This window comes from Somniosus microcephalus, unplaced genomic scaffold (assembly GCF_052327205.1).
Source record: "Somniosus microcephalus isolate GS21.2 unplaced genomic scaffold, FLI_Smic_1.0 scaffold336, whole genome shotgun sequence".
Lineage (NCBI taxonomy): Eukaryota > Metazoa > Chordata > Chondrichthyes > Squaliformes > Somniosidae > Somniosus > Somniosus microcephalus.
Window position 1 is genome coordinate 310,180 of NW_028225523.1, and position 22,236 is coordinate 332,415.

Genomic DNA, 22,236 nt, shown 5'->3' on the forward strand with positions numbered 1-22,236 from the left:
TCGTCCAAGTTACACTGAGTCCCCGGAATCCCTTGCAGGACTTGTTCCATTGCTCTTTGCCATATCGCCGGAGCTGATGCTACTCCGAATACCAGTCGATTATACTGGTAAAAACCTTTGTGAGTGTTTATCGTGAGATACTTCCTAGAGGATTCTTCAACCTCCATCTGCAAATATGCTTGTGCTAGGTCAATTTTTATAAAACGCTTCCCTCCAGATAGTGAGGCGAAAATATCTTCTATCCTCGGGAGAGGATATTGTACTGTGTGAAGTACTGGGTTCACCGTCACCTTGAAGTCCCCACAGATGCGAACCTTCCTTGGCTCCTCAGACTTATTGTTTAACGTTTTCTTCATGACAGGAATGATGGGTGTCGCCCACTCGCTCCAGTCTACCTTAGATAACACGCCTGCATTCTCCAGATTCTCCAGCTCTGCCTCGATGGCTGGGCGAATTGCATACGGTACCGGTCTTGCTTTGAAAAATTTGGGAATTGCATTCTCTTCTATTTTTATCGAGGCAGTTACGCCTTTAAGAGTTCCCAGTTCTTGTTGAAATACCTCTTTGGCGTTAGCTAAGATTTTTGACAATCGTCCAGGTGTGATGTCGTCATCCTTTTTACCAGCCACCGTCAGTGCCTGAATGGAGTGCCAGTCTAAACTTATCTTTCTGATCCATTCACGTCCCAATAACGGTGGTCCACCATCTTGCAGTATGTACAGATACAATTTCTGTATTTTCTTGCCGTTGTATTCGACAGGCACCCTTATTTTCCCTCTGGGGTATACTTTCTGCCCCGTATACGTCTTCAAGACAATGGATGTCTCTTTCAAGGGTATGTGTGAGAATAGCCACTCGTAGTCTCGTCGATTCATGACGGTCGGGGCTGATCCTGTATCCAATTCCATTTTGACTTGGGACCCTGCTATCGTGAGGGTGACCCAAATGGTTCGGTGATCCTCTTTTGCGATTATGTTGTGAAGTTTGAGACAGCTTCGTCTCTTGTTCCCGGATTCACTATCGCTCTTCTGGTCTTCGGAACTACTGTCCGTCATCTTTTGTACTTTCCTGTACTGTTCCTTAGTAGCCTTTTTGTTGTTGTTAGTCTTCTTCCCAGACCTGCAAACTCATGCAATGTGTCCCATCTTTCTGCATTGCCTGCATATTTTGTCCTTGGACCAGCAGTCCTTCTGGTCATGGGTTGTTCTGCCGCAGCGATAACATTTTTCAAATCTCCATGTCATTTCGTGGGTGCCGTATTCCTGTGGCTTTTGCTGTATTTCCGCAGCTCCCCTTGCTGCTGCTTCGTACGATACTGCCATGCTGAAAGCCTTATCTATCGTCAGCTCTTTCTCTGAGAGTAACCTCTTCTGGGTTCCTTCACTCAGGAGTCCACAGACAAATTTGTCCCGTAGAGTATCTGTCAGTCCTGCTCCGAACTGGCAGTGCTTTGATAGCTTGCGTAGCTCCGTAAGGTAATCAGCATTGCTCTCATCTTTATGCTGATTTCTCCTGTGGGTGTTCCTGTAGGATATCAACAATTTCGTTAAAACTCTTCGCCATCGGTTTGGCTGGAGTGATCAGGTTCCGCAATAGGCCGTACGTTCTTGCGCCCATTAAGTTTAGTAGTACCGATGCCTTTTTCTCATCGGCTACTTCGTTTGCCTTGCAATATACTTCGACTCTTTCCACATACGTGGTCCAGTCTTCTATTGCATTATCGAAGGCAGTGATATTGCCAGTCTTCGGCATCTTGGAAATCTAAGATGGCGCCTCCCGCGCTTTGCCTTCTTCCCCGATTTAACAAAATGGCGCCTCCCGCGCTTTGCCTTCTTCCCCGCTGGATTAAGATGGCGCCTCCCGCGCTTTCCATCTTCTCCGCTGCTGCTAGCGCTGTTGCTGGCATTTTATGCCTTGATGGCGACGCCCTATGGTCTTCGCGCACTTCCCCCCCGCGCTGCTGCTAACGCCGCTCTCCGCGGTTCCCGTGGCAAACTGCAGCTCCTCGCGGCTTTCTGCGCTTCTAATTTCTTTTATTTTCCCGTCGTCAGAGCAACCCTACGGGACACTTTCCTCCCTCTTCTCGGGTCTGTACGCTGCCCGGCTTCGTAGCACCGGCCGCGCCCTGTGTGCTCCACCCTCTCTCCTCTTCCCGACAACGTTGCTCGGCCCCGTTGAAAGCCACCCAATCGAGCTCTAGCCCGCCGCAGCCCAGGAAGGATCAGTGTACTACCTGCCACCAGCCCGATTAGCTGGAACACCATAGACAGGATAACCAAGCCCCGCTCTCGACAGTCTCTCCTGCAAATCTTCAACTCCGATGAATCAGAGGCGGTTGCCCACGGTCAACGCCCGTTTCTTCTGTTTGTTTTTTTTTCTTTCTTCCTTCTGGCCTCGACCTCTAACAACTTCGTTTCAGGGATGGATCCCCATGAGGTGGTGCAGAACTGTAGGTAAGTTCAGATCTGCTCGTCGCCAGTATTATGCCCGTGTGTAATTGAGACACGGACTGCAGGAGTTGGTTACAACAGGCCTTTACTGAGTGGAGACAAACTGGAACTAACTATGCAAAGTTACTACACAGGCTTATATACAGGGGTGGTCACTACTGGTACTGCAGTATACAGGGGCTGCAGAATATAGTTCCTTCTGCAAAGTACATACACTACACACTTGTCCCTAAAGGCTCCTTTACCACAAGATTATTGATTAACCCTTTCTCATTACACAGTACCAGATCCAGAATAGCCTGTTCCCTGGTTGGTTCCTCCACATACTGATCCAGGAAACCATCTCGCATGCATTCCAAGAATTCATCCTCCACACCATTAGTGGTACTGTAATTTGATTTGTCCAGTCAATATGTAGATTAAAGTCCCCCATGATTACCGTATTGCCCTTGTTACATACACTTCTAATCTCTTGATTAATACTGTGCCCTACATTACCACTACTGTTTGGTGGCCTATACACAACTCCCACCAATGTTTTCCACCCTTTGCTGTTTCTTAGCTCCACCTGAACTGATTCCAGTTCTACATCACGATCTGCCAAGCCAAGATCTTTTATCTCTACCTACCGATCTCATCCCTTATTATCAGCGATATGCCACCTCCTTTTCCCTTTTGTCTGTCCTTCCTAAATATTGAATACCCTGGAACAATCACTTCCCAGCTTTGGTTACCCTGCAACCATGTCTCTGTAATGGCAATTACATCATACCCATTTACTTCTATTAGTGCCATGAATTCATCCACCTTGTTGCGAATGCTACGTGTATTTAAATAAAGTGCCTTCAACTTTGCCTATTTAATATTTTTCTGCACTTTGACCCTCTTTACTGTTGGCCTTTGTTTCTGCTCCCTACTAGTTTTGTTGACTACTTTTCTAACTTGCACTTCCAGCTTTGCTTCTCTCCGTTAGTTTCTCTCACTTAGGTTCCCAGCCTGCGGCAGTCCGCTGTACCAGCTGCATTTAAACCACCACACCAAACCAAAGGGTGGCTACTGGGCAACAAGGGCTATCCTCTGACAACATGGCTCATGACACCGGTTCACAGCCCATACACACTGGCACAGCATGCATACAATGAAAGCCTTGCTGCCACACGAAATGTCATAGAGCAGACCATTGGTGTGCTGAAACAACACTTCCACTCCCTGGACTGCTTTGGAGAAGCCTTGCAGTACTCGGCAGAGTGGGTGTTAAGGTTCGCCGTGGTCTTCTGTGAGCTGCACAACCTTTCCATCATGAGCCCTTGCCACCAGCTATATGGCGAGCAGCTGAGGAGCATGAGGAGGTGCATGAGGAGGAGGAGGAGGAAGAAGAGGAAGAAGGAGCCAACCAAGGCAATCCGGGCTGTCTGTGAAGAACTAATTCCACTGCGATACCAGTAACTGCAACCTCATTCACCAACAGTCCCACACTCCTTACCTTCCCTCTGTCACTGTCCATAACATCCTCCTGTTTCCCACAATGCAAAAATAAAAACCAACACAAATTAAACATTGTTGTTTTAAACAGCCTTCTGTTGTTCACTTGAGTAGTAACAAATTTAGTCTTTTGGTTATAATCATTTAATTCTTTAACTTCAGCATAAAAATCAATTTACAAGCAGAGTATAGTCACAGATAGAGCACATGAACATAGGCATGTGTCCCTTCTCGTGCTGCTTGAACAAAGGAAAAAGTTTTTATTTATACACTATTCTCTTTATTAAACTGGAAGTAGCCTTGCCTTATTTGGTAGCCTCCAGTCAAAAGCACTGTCCTTCAGCCGACGCACACAAGTTTACATTTCTCGTACATCAACATTCGGTAGTCTATGTTCAATGTACCGTTTTTCAACCGGCTTGCAAAGATTGCAATGGTATGTGATGGGATGTTTACAGTATGGCAATACTATAAACATCCCAAGACCCTACTTCAATCTTGAACACTGGCTGTTGCCAAGTGAAATCTGTATCTCCCTTTCTCTCTCTCTAATGATGCCAACCACCTTTTTTCCCATATTGAATGAACTTTCGGAAGCTGAATTAACCGAGTTCCATATGCCAACATGTCCTACTTTTTAATTTTTTTTCATGGGTTATGTTACCTCTTAGCAAAGTGTTTTATATCCTTCTTTGGGCTAGAAATTCGATGTATTTGCGTCTCTCGTTAGCGCCCCCGGGGGTGATGTTAAGGGTCTTTATCGAATTTTCCCCCCTATGTCCCTTATTGTCTTCCTTACATGACATAATGCAATGGCCAGGATCCCTCAAGCTATTATCTGGGCTCTCGCCAATCCCATCTGAAATAATCTAACCCATGAGTGTAACTCCACACCATTCATGTGGATTAGAACTCTGCCACGTCCTACAGCCAGACCTCCAGCATCAAACCAGGGCAACCACGGCTCTCCCAGTGGCAGTCAAGGTCACTGTGGCCCTCAATTTCTTCGCCAGCGGATGCTTCCAGTCTGCAAAAGGAGACATAGCTAACATTTCAGTGTGCTGTCCATCGCTGCATCAAGGAGGTCACTGAGGATCTCTACAGCAGGAGAAGGGACTACATTGGCTTCCCGATCACCAGAGAGAAACAGGACAAGCGTGAATGTGTGTTTGCCAGGATAGCGGGCTTCCCCATGGTGCAGGGTGACATTGCCTGCACCCACATGGCTTTGCGGGGACCACATAACAATCCTGCAAAGGCTACCACTCACTTAATGTGCAGTTGTTGTGTGACCACAGACAGCGAATCCTCAATATCAATGCCCACTATCGTGTCAGCAGCCATGATGCCTTCACCTTGCGCCAGCAGTCTTCCAGCCACCACATCAAGCTCGAGGGTGGCTGCCCGAAGACAAGGGCTATCCGCTCTCCACCTGGCTCATGGCTCCCCTCCACAACCCCAACACTCGTGTCCAGCACTCATATCGGCTTATTGCAGCAATGGTTCCGTTGCATTGACCGCTTGGGAGGAGCCCTCCAGTAATCGCCGGAGCGGGTATCCCATTTCATGGTGGGGTCTGCTGCATGCTCCACAACTTGACCATCATGATGGTGCAGCCCTCGCCAGCAGGGATTGTGGGACCACCTCAGGAGGAGGATGAGGAGGAAGAGGATGAGGAGGAGGACGAGAAGGAGGAGGAACAGGAGGGAGGGAGGAGGCAGCGAGACAATCTGCCTTCGGGACAGGCTGTCCGAGACCGGCTCATCAGAATGCGATTCAAATGAATGAAACCTAAGATCCCCATTGCTCATCACATCCCCATCATACCATCCCTGTCTCACGCCATATCACAGCATCCTCCTGGGTGCAAAGGTGAAGTGAGAGAGACCACAAAATATTCCAAACACCATTAATAAATTTATCTATAAACATATCACACATACCACATGAATTCTAGTAACTAATGACCCTTGTGCCTGCCATAGTTGAATAGCTGTCATTGTGTGCAAGGTGTGTGATGTGGGTGTGAGTGTTGCTAGGTAGAGATTGTTGGTGGGTGAGTGCTGGGGGTGTGGTACATTGAGCAGTGTGTGAAGCTTATGGTACAGATGGTGGTATGTAGCATTTGTTGAAGCATTCACTCATCCTGACCACCCGTGTGAGCTCGTTAAACTTCCTCCTGCGCTGGGTGTGGGACCTGGGGACCACAGTGCTGCCCGTGATGTGGTGTGCCACCTCCCTCCACATAGTGCGGCAGACTTGTGGCGAGGGCTTCCTGCCAGTTGGTACAGGACCACCCACCTTCTCTCCACCGCTAAAACCAATGCCTCCAAAACTTCCTCTGAAAACCTCCGTGCTCTCTCCCTGGGGCGACGATCTGCCATCAGCATTTGTAAATAAGTTCTCTTTATTCTTTTTCTTATGGTTGTTGAGGCAGCTGCACACCCAACAATGCTAAGAAGGAGGTGCTGCAGCATCAATGGATCTCCCCTTTAAGTAGTGAAAAAAGCCTGTGACAATCATTACTTGTGTTTAGACTACACCAGATATTGGTCCATCTCTTCAGTATAACTCCAATGAACTTGGGTTTTTAGACGAGACTCATGACTGCAATCAATTTAACGAGGAGTGAGGACGAATTTTGCGTGCAGTCTAGATGATTTTCACCTGTCGCTACTTAACCATTTTTAGTCTAAACATCGGCCATTCCTTAGCTATGATGAATTTCTAGCCCGACTCTAAGGGAATCAAGAGATATGGGGATTGGACGGGAAAGTGGAGTTGAGGTGCTGTGTGACCTACTCTTGCTCCTATATCTTATGTTCTAAGTTGGCATGCTGCCTGCATTGCAATCAACGGGCGTAGGTTAATTGTGCATCGCGATCCCCACAATTGTTTTTGGGGACTATCCAATTTAGCTCCATAGACTTTTGAGCAAGTCAGCCCAGCTAGTTCGAGAATCAACCACTGAGGCAGGTCAAGAAGTAATTAGAGATGCATAATGAGTTGTCTCAGACACTCTATACAATTTGGAAAAATATAGTGCAAACTATGTCAAAGAGGGAGGGAGTGGCAGTAGTGTGATAATTTAAAGGTCAGAATTTACTCTATATTGGCTGCAAAGATGTTGTTGGTATTGGGTATAATAGAAACATAGAAGATAGGAGCAGGAGTAGGCCATTCGGCCCCTCGAGCCTGCACCGCCATTCAATGAGATCATGGCTGATCATCCAAATTCAGTACCCTGTCCCTGCTTTCTCCCCATATCCCTTGATCCCTTTAGACTTAAGAAATATATCTAACTCCTTCTTGAATATATTTAATGAATTGGCCTTAACTGCCTTCTGTGGTAGAGAATTCCACAGGTTCACCACTCTCTGGGTGAAGAAATTCCTCCTCATCTCTGTCCTGAATGGCTTACCCCTTATCTTCAGACTGTGACCCCTGGTTCTGGACTCCCCGCTATCGGGAACATCCTTCCTGCATCTAGTCTATCTAGTCCTGTTAGAATTTTATAGGTTTCAATGAGATCCCCTCTCATTCTTCTAAGCTCTAGCGTATATAAGCCTAATCGACCCAATCTCTCTTCATACGTCATTCCTGCCACCCCAGGTATCAGTCTGGTGAATCTTCGTTGCACTCCCTCCATGGCAAGAACATCCTTCCTCAGATAAGGCGACCAAAACTGCACACAATACTCAAGGTGTGGTCTCACCAAGGCCGTCGCATTTATCCACATTATACTGCATCTGCCATGCATCTGCCCAATCACCCAACCTGTCCAAATCATACTAGAGTTTCTCTGCATCCTCCTCACAGCACACACACCCACCCAGCTTTGTGTCGTCTGCAAACTTGGAGATATTACATCTAGTTCCCTTGTCTAGATCATTAATATATATTGTGAATAGCTGGGGTCCTAGCACCGATCCCTGCCGTACCCCACTAGTCACTGCCTGCCACTCGGAAAACGACCCGTTTTTTCCAACTCTTTGCTTCCTGTCTGCCAATCAGTTCTCTATCCAAGTCAGTACCTGATTAATAATAAAAGCATAACCATGGGGGAAATCAGGTTGTTGCATGTCACACCAATTTTTTTAGTGAGCGTTATACCCACCTCCCAAAGAATGATAACAATGGAATTACGTACCGCTCATGCTTGCTGATAAACCCATGATCTGACTGTTCCAAATTATGAGGACTATTCAGCTGGAATCTGCTCTGATATCCTTCCAACTCTTTATAAGTGGATGCACTTCTAGGACATAGTGTATTTACTGTGAAAGCTTAATAAAAATCTTAATGGCCCAGAACTTCGGGTCCCCACGGGTGAGCACGCACGGGGTACTCACCCGTAGGCCCAATGGAAGTGCCGGTTTTGTGCATGCACTGCGCATGCGCGGGAAACCGGCACTTCCGTTCCCCTGAAAGAAGGGGTTCAGAGGTCGAACGCATGCGCAGGAGAGGCTGCGTGTGCGCATCGAACTTACTTTTTTTTGCAGGGTTTCCCGGGAGGGTAAGTCTCCAGAAGTTAGACATTTAAAAAGCAGTCGCAAGGCCTGCTTTTTACAAGGTAAGTGGTGAATTAATTAAAATTAAAACATTTTTCCCACAGGTTTATTATTTTTAAATACTTTAAAGAAAGGTAAGTTTATTTTTAGCCCCGTTAGAAAATAAAATTATTTTTTTCAAAAATTTAAATTATTGTTTAAAATAATTATTTCATGTAATTTATAGTTTGTTTAAAAAATGTGATTAAAAAAAAATTTATTTGAAGATTTAGTGATGTTTTGGGGCTTATAGTATTTATAAGTTTGACAGCTCTTCCTGTCAAACTTATGAATGAAGCATTCCCTGCTACCATTGGCTGTCCATGGCCCACGTGATCCCAGGGGACGCATCGAACTAACTGCGCCCCTGGGATACGCAAGCACTGCGCACCGGCAGTTGGAGCAGGCCCAGGATCGGAATTCCACGGGGGCCTACAGCTCAACGGCCGGCGTGCAAGGTAAGTGCAGGTCGGGGGCTTACACCCGCAGGAAGCCCCCGACCCGAATTTCTGGGCCATTAATGTAAAAGCAAAAATTGTGTGTAAATGTCTAAATATGATCTGTATTGCAAATGCATTAGTGAGCTTTTGGATAGTTTTTAGCTTTAATATTTTCATGTATTTTTTCAGAAATCTTTTGCAATAAAGTTAGAAAGATTCAGCATGCACCCAAAATAATCATAGAACCATAGAAAGTTACAGCACGGAAGGAGGCCATTTTGGCCCATCGTGTCCGCGCCGGCCAACAAAGAGCTATCCAGCTTAATCACACTTCCCAGCTCTTGGTCCGTAGCCCTGCAGGTTACAGCATCCCAAGTGCACATCCAAGTACTTTTTAAATGTGGTTAGGGTTTCTGCCTCTACCACCCTTTCAGGCAGTGAGTTCCAAACCCCCACAACCTTCTGGGTGGAGAAATTTCCCCTCAAATCCCCTCTAAACCTTCCCCCAATTACTTTAAATCTGTTTTTGACCCCTCTACTAAAGGAAATAGGTCCTTTCTATCCCCTTTATCTAGGCCCCTCATAATTTTATACACCTCAATAAGTTCTCCCCTCAGCCTCCTCTGTTCCAAGGAAAACAGACCCAGCCTATCCAGTCTTTCCTCATAGCTAAGATTCTCTACTCCCGGCAACATCTTTGTAAATCTCCTCTGTACCCTCTCTAGTGCAATCACATCTTTCCTGTAATGTGGTGACCAGAACTGCATGCATTACTCTAGCTGAGGCCTAACTAGTGTTTTATATAGTTGAAGCACAACCTCCCTGCTCTTGTATTCTATGCCATGACTAATAAAGGCAAGCATTCCGTATGCCTTCTTAATCTAGCTGGCCTGCTACCTTCAGGGATCTGTGGACATGCACTCCAAGGTCCCTTTGTTCCTCTACACTACTCAGTGTCCTACCATTTAATGTGTATTCCCTTTCCTTGTTAGCCCTCCCCAAATACATTACCTCACACTTCTCGGGATTGAATTCCATTTGTCACTGTCCTGCCCACCTAAGACCACAGCTTGTGTGGCAATGAAAGGCTGGCAGCTGAATCTGCTCCAAAGATTAGGGCTAATTCCTGGATCAGGTATTTGCAGTGAAGAGTGATACTTCCAGGGATTTAATAGGATGGAAAATCAAGGGCCATGGGCTTAGGATTTTCTGATCAGCGCTCCCGGTGAGTACCCCTCCTCACCACGAATGCCCAATTAGGGAATTAATCTAAAGGTGATCTTTTAAATTTTATAATTTGTATTTATTTATTTTGAGTAGAAGTTTTATGTCTTACTGATTGTCTACAAAGCTTCATTCAGTGGGCACAAATGATTTACTTTTTTTTGAGAGTAAAACTATTTTGCTTCACTCAGCACCTGAATAAAGCAAACTGCAGACAAGAAATGGAAAAGATTCCCCAATTGGTAAGTACTTCATTAAATTAAATTTTAATATGTTAGAAATGTATTTTGCTCATTTATTGGAGATTAATTGTCATAAATAGCAGGGATTGATTTAGAAGAGAATTATACTGGAAATTAAAAGGTATTGGGCAGGAATTTCATTGGGCCGTGGAGGCGGGATTGGAGGCATGTGGGTGGTTAAAATCCTGAAAATCCTGGGACATTGGAACCGGTTCTGGGGGAGGTGGGAGCAGTTCAAACCGAACGGTTTGCACCTGGGCAGTGCTGGGACCGATGTCCTAGGGGGAGTGTTTGCTAGTGCTCTGGGGGAGGGTTTAAGCTAAAATGGCAGGGGGTTGGGAACCTGAGCAGGGGGACAGAGGAAAGGGAAACAAGGATAAAAGCAAAAGATAGGAAGGAGAAAAACAAAAGTTGCAGTCAGAGAAATCAACGGTTTAAATCAAATATGGCCACAGTAAATAATAATTCTAATAGGTCTAAGAGCGTTAAAAAAACAAGCCTGAAGGCTTTGTGTCTTAATGCGAGGAGCATTCGTAATAAGGTGGATGAATTAACTGTGCAAATAGAGGTAAACGAATATGATTTGATTGGGATTACGGAAACATGGCTCCAGGGTGGCGAAGGCTGGGAACTCAACATCCAGGGGTATTCAATATTCAGGAAAGATAGGCAGAAAGGCGGGTGGGGTAGCATTGCTGGTTAAAGAAGGGATTAACACAATTGTAAGGAAGGATATTAGCTCTGATGATGTGGAATCTGTATGGGTAGAACTGAGAAATACCAAGGGGCAGAAAACGTTAGTGGGAGTGGTATATAGACCTCCAAACAGTAATGCGGAGGTTGGGGATGGCATTAAAAGGGAAATTAGAGAAGCATGCAAAAAGGGCACAGCAGTCATCATGGGTGACTTTAATCTACATATAGATTGGGCTAACCAAATTAGTAACAATACTGTGGAGGAGGAATTCCTGGAGTGTTTACAGGATGGTTTCCTGGACCAATATGTCGAGGAACCAACCAGAGATCAGGCCATCTTAGACTGGGTATTATGTAATGAGAAAGGATTAATTAGCAATCTTGTTGTACGAGGCCCTTTGGGTCGGAGCAATCATAATATGATCGAATTCTTTATTAAGATGGAGAATGAAGTAGTTGACTCAGAGACTAGGGTCCTAAATTTAAATAAAGGAAACTGCGATGGTCTGAGGCGCGAGTTGGGTAGGATTGATTGGGGAATGTCACTCAAAGGGTTGACGGTGGATAGGCAATGGCAAACATTCAAAGACCGCATGGATGAACTACAGAATTTGTTCATCCCAGTTTGGCATTAAAATAAAACAAAAAAGGTGACTCAACTGTGGCTAACAAGGGAAATTAGGGATAGCATAAGATCCAAGGAGAGGACATATAAATTGGCCAAAAAAGCAGTAAACCTGAGGATTGGGAGCAAAAAGGGATTAGTTAAGAAAGGGAAAATAGAGTATGAGAGTAAGCTTTCAGGGAACATAAAAACTGACTGTAAAAGCTTTTATAGATATGTGAAGAGAAAAAGATTGGTGAAGTTAATCCCTTGCAGCCAGAATCAGGGGAATTTATAATGGGGAACAAAGAAATGGCAGACCAATTAAATACATATATTAGTGCCGTCTTCACAAAGGAGGACACAAATAACCTCCCAGAGATATTGGGGAACATAGGGTCTGATGAAAGGGAGGAACTGAAAGAAATCAGTATTTATAGGGAAATGGTGTTAGGGAAATTGATGGGATTGAGGGCCAATAAATCTCCAGGGCCTGATAATCTACATCCTAGGGTACTTAAGGAAGTGGCCCTAGAAATAGTAGATGTATTGCTGATCATCTTCCAACATTCGATGGAATCTGGAACAGTACCCATGGATTGGAGGGTAGCTAATGTTACCCCGCTATTCAAAAAAGGTGGGAATTACAGACCGGTAAGCCTGACATCGGTAGTGGGGAAAATGCGAGAGTCCATTATTAAAGATGTAATAGCAGAGCACTTGGAAAACAGTGACAGGATCGGACAAAGTCAACATGGATTTACAAAAGGTAAATCATGCTTGACTAATCTACTGGAATTTTTTGAGAATGTAACTGGTAAAATAGATAAGGGAGAACCAGTGGATGTGGTGTATTTAGACTTTCAGAAGGCTATCGATAAGGTCCCGCATAAGAGATTAGCGTGTAAAGTTAAGGCACATGGGATTGGGGGCAAGGTATTGACTTGGATAGAGAACTGGTTGGCAGACAGAAAGCAAAGAGTTCGAATAAACGGGTCTTTTTCCAAGTAGCAGGCAGTGACTAGTGGGGTACCGCAGGGAACGGTCATTGGACCCTAGCTATTCACAATATATATTAATGATCTAGACAAGGGAACTAGATGTAATAGCTCCAAATTTGCAGACGACACAAAGCTGGGTGGGCGTGTGTGCTGTGAGGAGGATGCCGAGAAACTCCAGGATGATTTGGACAGGCTGGGTGATTGGGCAAACGCATGGCAGATGCAATATAACGTGGATAAATGTGAGGTTATCCACTTTGGTGGCAAGAACAGGAAGGCAGATTATTATCTGAATGGCAATAGATTGGGAGAAGGGGAAGTGCAACGAGACCTGGGTGTCCTTGTGCACTAGTCACTGAAGGTAAGCATGCAGGTGCAGCAGGCGGTTAAGAAGGCAAATGGTATGTTGGCCTTCGTAGCGAGAGGGTTTGAGTATAGGAACAAGGATGTCTTGCTGCAGTTATAGAGGGCCTTGGTGAGACCACATCTTGAGTATTGTGTGCAGTTTTGGTTTCCTTATCTGAGGAAGAATGTTCTTGCCATGGAAGGAGTTCAGCGAAGATTCACCAGGCTGATACCTGGGATGGCAGGAATGACGTATGAGGAGAGATTGGGTCGATTGGGCTTGTACTCACTGGAGTTTAGAAGAATGAGAGGGGATCTCATTGAAACTTATAAAATTCTGACAGGACTGGACAGACTAGATGCAGGAAGGATGTTCCCGATGGTCGGGGAGTCCAGAACCAGGGGTCACAGTCTAAGGATAAGGGGTAGGCCATTTAGGACAGAAATTAGGAGGAATTTCTTCACCCAGAGTGTGGTGAACCTGTGGAATTCTCTACCACAGAAGGCAGTAGAGGCCAATACATTAAATATATTCAAGAAGGAGTTGGATATATTTCTTAAGGCTAAAGGGATCAAGGGGTATGGGGAGAAAGCAGGGACCGGGTACTGAATTTGGATGATCAGCCATGATCGCATTGAATGGCGGAGCAGGCTCGAGGGGCCGATTGGCCTACTCCTGCTCCTATCTTCTATGTTTCTATGAAATTGGGTGGCACAAACCCATCCCGCCCCAACCCGCCTCCATGCCAGTTTCAAAGGAGGCGGGTACCCGCCCCGCACTGGGACCCGCCTCCCCGAGGCGGGAAGGGGATTAGTGCCAATTAACTGCCTAACAGGTAGTTACCAGGCAGTTTTTAGCCTAATCCCTATTTTCATTGGTGATATGTGGGATGCTCGATGGCTCCAAACCACGCCAAGTTAGAGGAGGCGGGCCGTCGGGATGAAGGGCTTGGAGGGGTCGAGATGTCCGGTGTTCAGGTGAGTGATGGGTGCATGAGCGCAGAGGTAAGTGTGTTTGGTGTGTTTAAAGTGTTTAAAGAAGTTTTACTTACATGTACTTACCTTTACAGCCTTCCTTCCTTCAGGTCTCAAAAATCCCTCATGTCACCGGCACAGAAAGCAGAATGGCCGCGATCTGTCAAAAATTGCAGCATTCAGCTTTCTGTTCCGGAGAGATCTCTAAATCATCCTGAGAGGAAGGAATTAATTTAGAGTACAGATTGTCAGTGTTTGACAGCTTCAAACAGCTGTGAAATGCTGATATTTCATCTGTCAAAAGGTCTTGACAGATGAAATATCAATCTGTGACGTCACCTGTTGCCGGGTGGCCCTTAATTGGCCTGCTGAGTCGCTGGGCAGGCTCAACAAGGTCAATCAATTCAAAATCACGTGGGTTGGCTAGAACTCGATGGAGGTGGGACTACAACCCCGAAAGTTGTAGTCCCGCCTCCTACCCGCCTCCTCAATGTAAATCCAGCCCATTGTATCTGCAAAGTTGTATCCACTATTTTCTAAATGACCGGAAATATACTCTAATAGTTATAATGAACTGTGGTGTTAATAACTGGTTGCTGAATAGTATGAGTTTATCCTTAGCAACAGAATTTAAATTTGGCACTTCAAACATTTCACGTTTGAATTTGATTTCTGATCAAAAGTTGGTTTGTCGCAAGGTAGGTAATTCTGAGTACAGTTTTCATTGTTCAGCACTGACCATAATTTTGATAGTACTCAGAAACCCAGAATCATTGCTCATTATATATTGCTTATCGCTTCTACAGCTGCTTCAAATGAGCCATCATCACATTTCTTCACTCTTCTGACTACCACCAAAGAGGCCAAATTGACTTAAAAGTAACAGGTGTGAGGAGTACATGTTCCTGACTGTCTGCATTTCATGGCCAACATTTTTTAAACAGTTAATGAACCAACCAGTGAATTTGCAGGAACATTACTCTATGTCCCCTGTTGCCATATGATCAGTACTATCTACGGTGACTGAAGTATAGAAGGCCATTACGTTGATCATCAGAAATTGGAAATGAGTCTTTGAGATCAAACTCTGAGGAGCAGAAGGATTATCTCCCTGCCGTCCCTGAGCATCCTTTGACCAGTCAGCACATGTTCAATATCTGTGTAGCCCAGCATGAGTATCAAGGTTGATTAGACCCAAACCAAGTAGTTGAGTGTCTGTTGATGGTCTTCCAAAAGTTATCATTTTTAATTTTGGAGCTATTTAGGATGTAGGTCTTCAATTATTTGAATAACCACTGTAGACAGCCTGTACCATGCTCATCGGCACAGCTCAGAATGCCTGTATGCATTTGTAGGAGTTTGTTTTGCTGCTATCAGGTACTTTAAAAATTCAACAAAATTTCAGTTCATTGCAAAAACTTGCTTTCCTGGTCAAGGAACTTAAGCAATGGGACTTATAGGTTGATAGGAACTTGGAGGAAATGTTCTGATTTCATACTGACTGCAACACATATTGAAAAATTTGGTCAGAGAATGAGGTGCATGCTTGATTTTCTGATATGCACACCTGGCAGACAAAGCTTCCCACTAATAAGGTGAAGTTAGAAAATGAATCCCCTTTCTGTGAGAAATGCTTTATGATGTACCATGGGCAAGGTTGTCACACCATGGAGATTATCTGCTTAGGGTGGCTCACACACCTACCAACAAACTATCCCAGTTTGGAATTCCGTGCACAAATTGTCTATCTACTGCTTATCATTGACTGCACCAGTTGACATCTTCTCCCCTATTTAGGCACTGAGAGATCACAAAGAAACTGTTGATATTTCACGGTCTTAGTTTTTTTCAATTTCTATGAAAAATCTGAGTTGTAACCAAAGCAGAATCTGACACCTAAAAGGAAATTGATTGGAAAGTAGGAGGAAGGAATTGGGATAAATGGACATGCTCAGAATGCAATGAAATAACAAATGTTATCCCCTAGGGATTGGTGCTGGGACCCTAACTTTTCACTCTACATATAAGTGTCTTTTGATCGGAAATAAAGGGGTTTGCAATTTACTCCTGATAGTTCTAAGTCAATTTGGGCAACAAAATTTAAATTATCCAATAATTTGAATTAAGCCTCAATACAAGAAAAGTGGGAATTTAGAGTTTTTAAAAACATTATTATTAGATAATTTGAATTCAGCGGCTTTGATTTAAGAGCAGACTGAATAGCCAAGTTTGTACAGGATACTAAACTAGGAAGGATAATGAAATGTGAAGAAGAGAACAGAAAACTGTAAATTAAACAAGTGGGTGGAACAATGCCAGACACAATTCAACATTAAATGCAAGAAAGGCAGATGGGAATACAGCCTAAGTCAAGAAGAATGGACAAAGGGATTTAGGGTTCTAGGTATATGATTAGTTAAAAGCTAGACTGTAGTTGCAATTTGTTAGATCCGTGATTCTGAGAGTATGATGTTTTTCAATAACCACACGGATGCTGTAACTGAACAATCAACAGGTATTTACTGGAGTAGGGTAATCTCAAGACTGGGGTACAGAGGCATGCTCAAGGCTTATATACAGGTGTGGTCACTGCCGGTACTACAGTATACAGGAGCTGTAAAAGTAGTTCTCTCTTAAAGGTACATACACTACAATTCCTCCCCTTTTAGATTAGTAGTACCCATAATATTCAAACAACAATTAACACTTTAACATGTACATTAAACAACAATAGTCCATTTATAGATTCAGTCTTTGGGGCGGCTTCCTGATCCTTTTGGGATAGCGCCTTTCCTGAGGTTCTTGTTCTTGGTGCGGAGGCGATTCTGGCCCCTTTTCATCGGTTAGTTCATCAGGTTCCACTGCTACTGGTTCGGAGGTAGATGCTACCGGTATGTCGGGTTCATCCCCAGGTATGCAAGACATGGGGTTCACTCATTCCTGTGACGCTAAGATCTGATCAACGTGGCGTCTCACAATGTTCTCCCCGACATCCACTGTGTACATTAATGGCCCTGCCGTGTGCATATTGTTCCGGGTTGCCATTTCTCTGTTCGGTAGTCACGGGCCAAGACTGGTTGTCCTACATTGAAGCTCCTTGTCGGCTTCTCATTGATGTGCTGGAATTGTTTATCCTCAACATTTCTTCGCACATTTGGTCTAAGCAAGTCCAGACGAGATCGCAACCTTCGGTTAAAGAACATCATGGCCGGGGTCTGGTTGGTAACTGCATGTGTCGCGTTTCGGTAGGCTAATAAGAAATTGTCCACCTTATGCTGTAGTGGAATTTCATCGTCGCACATGGCCTTTATCGCCTTCTTAAAGGTTTGTACGAACCTCTCAGCCAATCCATTTGTAGCTGGATGATACGGGGCGGATGTGTAATGCCTTACCCCATTCCTTCTCATAAATTTTCGAAACTCTTCGGACACAAACTGTGGTCCATTATCAGAGCAAATCTGCTCTGGCAAGCCGTTTCTGGCAAATATGGTCCGTAGGACTGCAATCGTTTTCTCTGTAGTGGTTGAGGACATTTTTATCACCTCAGGCCACTTCGAATGAGCATCCACTGCTATTAAGAACATTGAGTCCATGAATGGACCAGCAAAATCAATATGCACCCGTTGCCATGGAGAGGAGGGCCACTCCCATGGGTGTAGAGGGGCATGTGGTGGTGCATTTTGGACCTTCTGGCATCCTGAGCAGCTCTTGGTTAGGTCTTCAATTTGTTGATCGATTCCCGGCCACCACACATAAGCCCTAGCAAGGCTTTTCATTTTCACTCCCCCCAGATGACCTTCATGTAGCTCATTTAGCACTCTCTCCCTTAACTTGGGTGGAATCACCACTCTGGATCCACACATCACTGTCCCCTGGCATACTGACAGCTGTTCTCTTCTGGATGAGAATGCTGGCAACAGTGAGTCGCCATGTGTTGGCCATCCCCTCACTGTCAAATCATATACCCGAGACAGCGTCGGATCATTGCGGGTCTCTATATCCGCGTTCGTTACTGGCAATCGTTCAATTATTGACGAATAAAATATCTCGATAGGGTCCACTGCTGGTGCTTCCTCCACAGTAGGCAGTGGCAGGCGCGATAGCCCATCAGCGTTTCCATGCTGTTTCGTGCCTTTATATTCTATTTCATATTGATTCGCCCCTAGAAACAGGGACCATCTTTGTAACCGTTGTGCAGTCATCACTGGAACGCCCTTCTTAAGATTAAAGATGGAGACAAGTGGTTGGTGGTCAGTCAGCAAGGTGAACTTCTGCCCATGCAGATAGTGGTTGAATTTTTTTACTCCCCATACTAGGCTGAGGGCCTCCCTGTCAATCTGGGCGTAGTTGCGCTCGGCTGAGGTTAGTGACCGAGACGCAAAGGCTACTGGCCTCTCCAACCCGTCTGGGAATTTGTGCGACAGCACCGCTCCAATACTATAGGGTGATGCATCACATGCCAAACGAATTGGTAGTGCTGGGTTGAAATGGGCCAACACCTCTTTTGATGTGATCAATTCTTTACACTTCTGGAAAGCTCGTCTACGTTCGTCATTCCACTTCCATGGTACCCCTGTTTGCAGTAGGGTGTTCAGTGGGTGTAATACCGTGGACAAATTTGGTAAGAACTTATGCTAGTAGTTTACCAGCCCAAGGAACGACCTCAGTTGTGACACATTTTCCGGTGCTGGAGCCTTGACTACTGCCTCAATCTTTTCAGGGGACTTATGTAACCCCTCTTCATCGATGACGTGGCCACAATACGAGATCTGCTTCTGGAAAAACTCACACTTGTGGCGATTAGCTCGTAGCCCATATTCCTTTAATCTGGTGAGCACCTTCTCCAAGTTGGCGAGGTGATCACTGTCATTTTCGCCTGTGACCAGGATGTCGTCCAAATAACACTGGGTCCCTGGAATCCCTTGCAGGACTTGATCCATCGCCCTTTGCCAAATAGCCGGAGCCGATGCTACCCCGAACACCAGCCGATTGTATTGATAAAGACCTTTATGAGTGTTAATCATAAGGTATTGTTTCGAGGCTTCTTCTACCTCCATTTGCAAGTACGCCTGGGCTAGATCAATTTTGGTGAAGCGTTTACCTCCAGATAGCGAGGCGAAAATATCCTCAATTCGTGGAAGCGGATACTGTACCGTGTGAAGGACTGGGTTCACTGTCACCTTAAAATCCCCACAGATGCGGACCTTCTTTGGTTCCCCAGGCGTATTACTCAATGACCTCTTCATTACAGGAACGATGGGTGTAGCCCACTCGCTCCAGTCTACTTTGGACAGTACTCCTGAACGTTCCAACCCTTCCAGCTCTGCTTCGACAGCTGGTCTGATCGCATAAGGCACTGGTCTGGCCTTAAGAAACTTTGGGCTTGCATTTTCCTCTATTTTTAATCGTTGCTGTTATGCCTTTTAGTGTTCCGAGTCCCTCCTGGAACACTTCTTTTGCATCAGTTAGCATTTTTGACAGTCGTCCAGGTGTGACGTCGTCATCCTTTTTGGCCTCAACCTTCAGTGCCTGTATGGAATGCCAATCTAATTGTATCTTCCGGATCCATTCACGTCCTAACAGTGGTGGTCCTCCATCTGGCAATACATATATATCCATTTTAGGTATTTCCTGGCCTTTATATATCACTTTCACCCTTATTTTTCCTTTGTGGTAGACTTTTTGCCCCGTGTACATCTTCAAGACAATCTCTGTAGCTTTCAAGGGTATATGTGAAAATAGCCGCTTGTAGTCCCTTTGGTTTATGACTGTTAGGGCTGATCCTGTGTCCAATTCCATTTTCACTTGGACTCCGTCTATCTTGAGTGTAACCCAGATAGTCTGGTGATCCTCCATTTTGGTTACCTTATGTAGTTTCAGACAACCCAGCTCCTTGCTTCCGGAGTCTGTGTCACTTTTCTGTTCGTCTGAACTACTGTCCATCACCTGGTGTACCTTTTTGTACTTCTCCTGTGGAGATTTCTTACTGTTGGTTTTCTTCCCAGACCTGCAGACTCTTGCTATGTGTCCTGCTTTTCCACACTGTCTGCACACTTGGCCCTTGAACCAACAATCCTTCTGGTCATGTGTTGTTCTGCTGCAGCGATAGCACTTCCCTGTTCCATAGGACATTTCATTGGTGCCATATTCTTGCCGTCTCCGTTGTATCTCTGCAGCGCCCCTTGCGGCTGCTTCATGTGATACTGCCATACTGAAAGCCTTGTCCAGCGTAAGATCCTTTTCTGATAGAAGCTGTTTCTGGGTTCCTTCATTTTGCAGCCCACACACAAACTTGTCCCTTAACGTATCTGCTAGTCCCGCTCCAAACTGGCAGTGTTTCGATAGCTTGCGCAGTTCCGTTAGGTACGCAGCATTGCTTTCGTCTTTGTGTTGGTTCCTTTTATGGAACTTAAATTGTTCTGCTATCAGCAGCGGTGTGGGGTTTAAGTGGTCCTGCAGGATTTCTACTATGCTTTCGAAATTCTTGTTCACAGGCTTCTCTGGGGTTATTAGGTTTCGCAGTAACCCATAAGTTTTTGCACCCATGGAATTTAACAAAACCAGTGCTTTCCTAGCATCTGGCACTTCATTCGCCCTGCAGTACACCTCAATACGTTCCACATATGTCGCCCAATCTTCGACTTCATTGTTGAACGTAGAGATACTGCCACTCTTCGGCATCCCTGGGTGTGATTTAAATGTCAAAAATGGCGTCTCCCACGCTTCCCCTTCTTCTCCGCTGGCAAAAATGGCGTCTCCCGCGCTTTCCTTCCTTCCCGTGCTCGCCCTTCTTCTCCGCTGCGGCTTCTAAAAATGGCGTCTCCCGCGCTCTTCCTTCTTCTCCGCGACTCAATGGCGTCTCCCGCGCTCTCCCTTCTTCTCCCCGCAGACACTGTTCAGCCCTTGAGCCCTGGCTGTGTTTTGCGCGTTCTTTTTTTTTGTGTGCGCCTTTCCCGTTTCTGCCACTCGGTCCTGAATCCGGCTGTTGCTTTACCCTCTCTCTCTCCGATTTGTTTTTCCTCGACGCCGCTCGGTTTTCAACCCCTGGCTGCGCCCTGTGCGCTTCACCCTCTGTCTTACCCCGTCGACGCTGCTCAGCTTTCTCTCCGCCGTTGGTCGGCTCCAGCCGCCGCTGTCCGGGACGGGTCTGCGCTGTACCTGTCGTCAGTCTATTGCGGATCGTCGTGGCTGGGGAACCAAGCCCGGCTCTCCACAGCCTCCCCTGCGATGTTCACTCTCTGCCAGACGACTGGGCGGTTGCTCGTGGTTGACGCCCGTGTTTCTGGCCTCGACTTTCTTCCACCGCCCTCCCGGAGCGAATCCTCGAAGGGAAATGCAGAGTTGCAGGTAGATTCGAATCGACACTCGTCGCCACTGTTAGATCCGTGATTCTGAGAGTATGATGTTTTTCAATAACCACACGGATGCTGTAACTGAACAATCAACAGGTATTTACTGTAGTAGGGTAATCTCAAGACTGGGGTACAGAGGCATGCTCAAGGCTTATATACAGGTGTGGTCACTGCCGGTACTACAGTATACAGGAGCTGTAAAAGTAGTTCTCTCTTAAAGGTACATACACTACACAATTGGGACACTGAGCTTCATTATATGAGTTATAGAGTACCAAAGGCAGGGAAGTACGATTGCAGATGTGCAGACATCATTTGCAGTGTTACATTCAATTTTGGACACTTCACCTTGGAAAGGACATTGACCTTGCAATCTAGTGATGGTTCCTCAGGATGACACTTGGGATGAAGAGATTTAGATAAGATTAGAGACTGGGATAAAGTTTGGTAACATTCCTTATAGAGTTAAGGCAGTTAAGAGGTGACCTGATTAAGGTGGTTAAAATAACAAAGTCAATTGTTAGGCTAGATAGAGAACATCTTCTCTATCAGTCGGGGAATCCAGAAGAAAGGGACATAATATAAAAGATAGAAGTAAGATGATTAAAATTTAGGTTCAGTGTAGACCAGCTGGTCTTTTCCTGTCCAGCACTTTTCGAATGTTTGTAAATCGAAGACATTTTCTTCAGACAATAAGAATGTGGAATGCATTGTTCCGAAATAACATAGATGCATTTTCACAGTAAGTTGTTGTGATCTGGAATGCACTGCCTGAAAGGGTAGTGGAAGCAGATTCAATAGTAACTTTCAAAGGGGAATTGGAAAATTACTTGAAGGGGAAAAATTTGCAGGGCTATGAGGAAAGAGCAGGGGAG

General features: G+C 45.3%; 1 protein-coding gene across 1 annotated transcript in view; it reads left to right on the top strand.

The window, feature by feature from the left end:
* LOC147081823 (uncharacterized) overlaps nucleotides 1-10,426 on the top strand; it is a 39,290-nt gene extending 28,864 nt beyond the window's left edge. Inside the window, exon 4 of the mRNA XM_085980654.1 lies at nucleotides 10,338-10,426. Within this exon, the coding sequence (XP_085836780.1) occupies nucleotides 10,338-10,409 (72 nt within the window). The 3' untranslated portion in view covers nucleotides 10,410-10,426. The remainder of the gene's footprint in view (nucleotides 1-10,337) is intronic.
* Nucleotides 10,427-22,236: the final 11,810 nt, after the last annotated feature.